The sequence below is a fragment of the Condylura cristata genome, unplaced genomic scaffold (genome assembly GCF_000260355.1).
Source record: "Condylura cristata isolate star-nosed mole 26May11 unplaced genomic scaffold, ConCri1.0 scaffold00046, whole genome shotgun sequence".
NCBI lineage: Eukaryota > Metazoa > Chordata > Mammalia > Eulipotyphla > Talpidae > Condylura > Condylura cristata.
The window spans coordinates 794,538-797,095 of NW_004567147.1; the positions used below are offsets into that span (position 1 = coordinate 794,538).

The 2,558-nt window shown below is 35.9% G+C and overlaps 1 protein-coding gene across 1 annotated transcript; it reads right to left on the bottom strand.

The window, feature by feature from the left end:
* Positions 1 to 523: 523 nt before the first annotated feature.
* LOC101627746 (olfactory receptor 2B11-like) lies at positions 524 to 1,462 on the bottom strand. Its single transcript, XM_004694737.1, has one exon. The coding sequence runs from the start codon at positions 1,460 to 1,462 to the stop codon at positions 524 to 526; it is 939 nt and encodes a 312-aa protein (XP_004694794.1).
* Positions 1,463 to 2,558: the final 1,096 nt, after the last annotated feature.

Sequence of the window (2,558 nt, forward strand, 5' to 3'; positions counted from 1 at the left end):
GCCATGCCATGTGGTCACCTCTGGGGCAGGCGGGAATCACACTCATGCGGAAGTGGCTTTAGCTTCTTAGTGCTGTGCTTTAGCCCATTGCTCCACCAGGGAGGGCCAGCCAGGTATTTTAAATATCAATCAGTGTCCTCTCAGTATTCCATTTATATTCAAAAGGAAAAATAAAAATCATATACATTTTATCTGTATTTTTACATTTTAGTACTTAAAATAATTTATTTAATTATGACAACACACTACACTCAGTTTGCTAATGTTTTTGATGAAGCAATAGCACATCCATAAATAGAGGTGGATAAATTTATGACATTCATGGTTGATTTTTAAAACACAGAGGTCCTCACTTTGATACACAGGATAGCTAAATTGCCTCCTTCCACCTTGGTCAATCAGGCAGAGACCAATGAAAATTTTCTCAAGTTACACTGTGATAGGAAGTTTGCAAATAATGATTGCTAAAGCACTCTATGATTACTCTGACAAGTGAATTTTATTATAATTTGATGTTTACCAACTAGCTCTTGGAGGTAAAAGTGCTCCTTATCAGGTTACCTATGGCACCCTTTACATCCTTATTCCTCAGGGTGTAAATGAAAGGATTGAGTGTAGGTGTCACCACTCCATAGAAAAGAGCCATGAACTTGGGCTGGTCTCTTGAGATGGAGGACGGTGGTTGCAGGTACATGCTAATAGCTGGACCATAAAATAGTAACACAACAACTAGATGGGAGGAACATGTTCCAAATGCCTTTTTTCTCCCCTCAGATTTCATTTTAAATACAGCATGTCCAATACAAGCATAGGAAGCAAGAACTAAGCACAGTGGAACAGCCAACATGAAAATGCATACCATGGAGAGTGTGAGCTCATTAGCACTTTTCTCGCCACAGGCGGTCTTTATCAAAACTGGAATCTCACACAACAAGTGATCCAACTTATTGATTCCACACAGTGGTAACTGCAATGTGACAGTGGCCTCTGAGACTGCATAGGTGATCCCACTCAGCCACACAATGGACGCTAATGCAGCACAGACATTCCGGTTCATGATGAGGGTATAGTGTAGGGGCTTGCAGATGGCCACGTAGCGGTCAAAAGACATAAGAGCCAACAGCAGGCATTCTGTGCCCCCCATTGTATGGAAGAAATAAAGCTGAACGGCACAGCCCAAGTAGCTGATTGTCTTCTTGGAACCACCCAGGTTAAAGAGCATCTGAGGGACAATGCTTGTGGTATAGCACATGTCCAAAAAGGAGAGATTAGTGAGGAAGAAATACATGGGGCTGTGCAGGTGAGAATCTAAAATGGACACCAGAATGATGGCTATATTTCCCACCATGGCCAAGGGATATGTTACAAGAAGAATAAAGAACACAGGAAGTTCTAGCCATGGGCGATCAACAAACCCTAGTAGAATAAACTCCTCAGGATAACTTTTATTAATTAGTTCCATTATCTTCCAGTTGTTTTACCTGTAGTAGGAAAATGTCAGGAAGGAAGAGTTATCAGAAATAACAAAACATACTTATATATTAGAAAAAACACAGGGTCTCAGTAACTTATGGGGAAAATAACAAAGTCTATTTGACTTGGTTACATAAAATTTATTTGAATTGGCTATACTACCATGGGCCATTCAACTTCAGTTAATATCCTCTTATCTGGAGATTATGTAGCACCCAGGAGCCAGTTGGTCCGTATTCAGAAACATCGCTGCAAAGCTTTAGTGGAATATGAAGAAGAAGAGAACACTTGGAATATAAGAATGATTAAAATAGTCCTGTCAAGATCCTGAATATAAATAGATGAACAATATAATCTTTAAGAGGAGTAAGAAGGTAAGTTTTAAACAAATCCAACTTAGTAATTTGGATATTAAAAATTTTCATGTTCCTGAAATATAAACAGAGAGATGAGTTGTAGCTTGTTAACCTATATTATACATATTTTAGGGGGTATTTTCTTTTCTTGCATAACTACTTCATTCAAATTTGTACTTTATTCAAACTGGGTCATTTGATTATTTAATTCTAATAACTTCTATGCTCTAAGGATTATCTTTTACTGAAGAAAACAAGCACAATAATAATAATAAATAATAAATAATAATAATAATAATAAATTTATTGTGTAAGAGTTTGGAGTTATCAGTAATGCACTTAGTTGATTTGATTAGATACAAATACATCTTTTAACTCCAAAAAACTAGTCTCAAGAGAAAAGTCAATATTCCAATTAGGATCTGAGACTTAGACAAATTATTTTCAGTATATATTACATTGAAAAATATCTTAGCTAGCAGATACATCATAATAATGTTTTCAATTAGCTGAGTAAAAGTGTTTTGAGAAAATTATTAGGCAATGGTGTTTTTGCTTATACCGTTTTTTATTAAACATGTTTAATAAAATCAGCAAACTTCTACAAGATGAGGGATCTTCAGATGGGAATTTAAAATAGTGCATCAAAATAACAAAGTTCTGAGTTATCTTGTCAGTCAATTAGCAAGATAAGAGTAACAAATTATATTATTGAGATTACAAAGCAGT

What these genes read in the sequence shown, in the direction of transcription:
- LOC101627746 (XM_004694737.1), bottom strand. Translation starts at nt 1,462, where the DNA reads ATGGAACTAATTAATAAAAGTTATCCTGAGGAGTTTATTCTACTAGGG.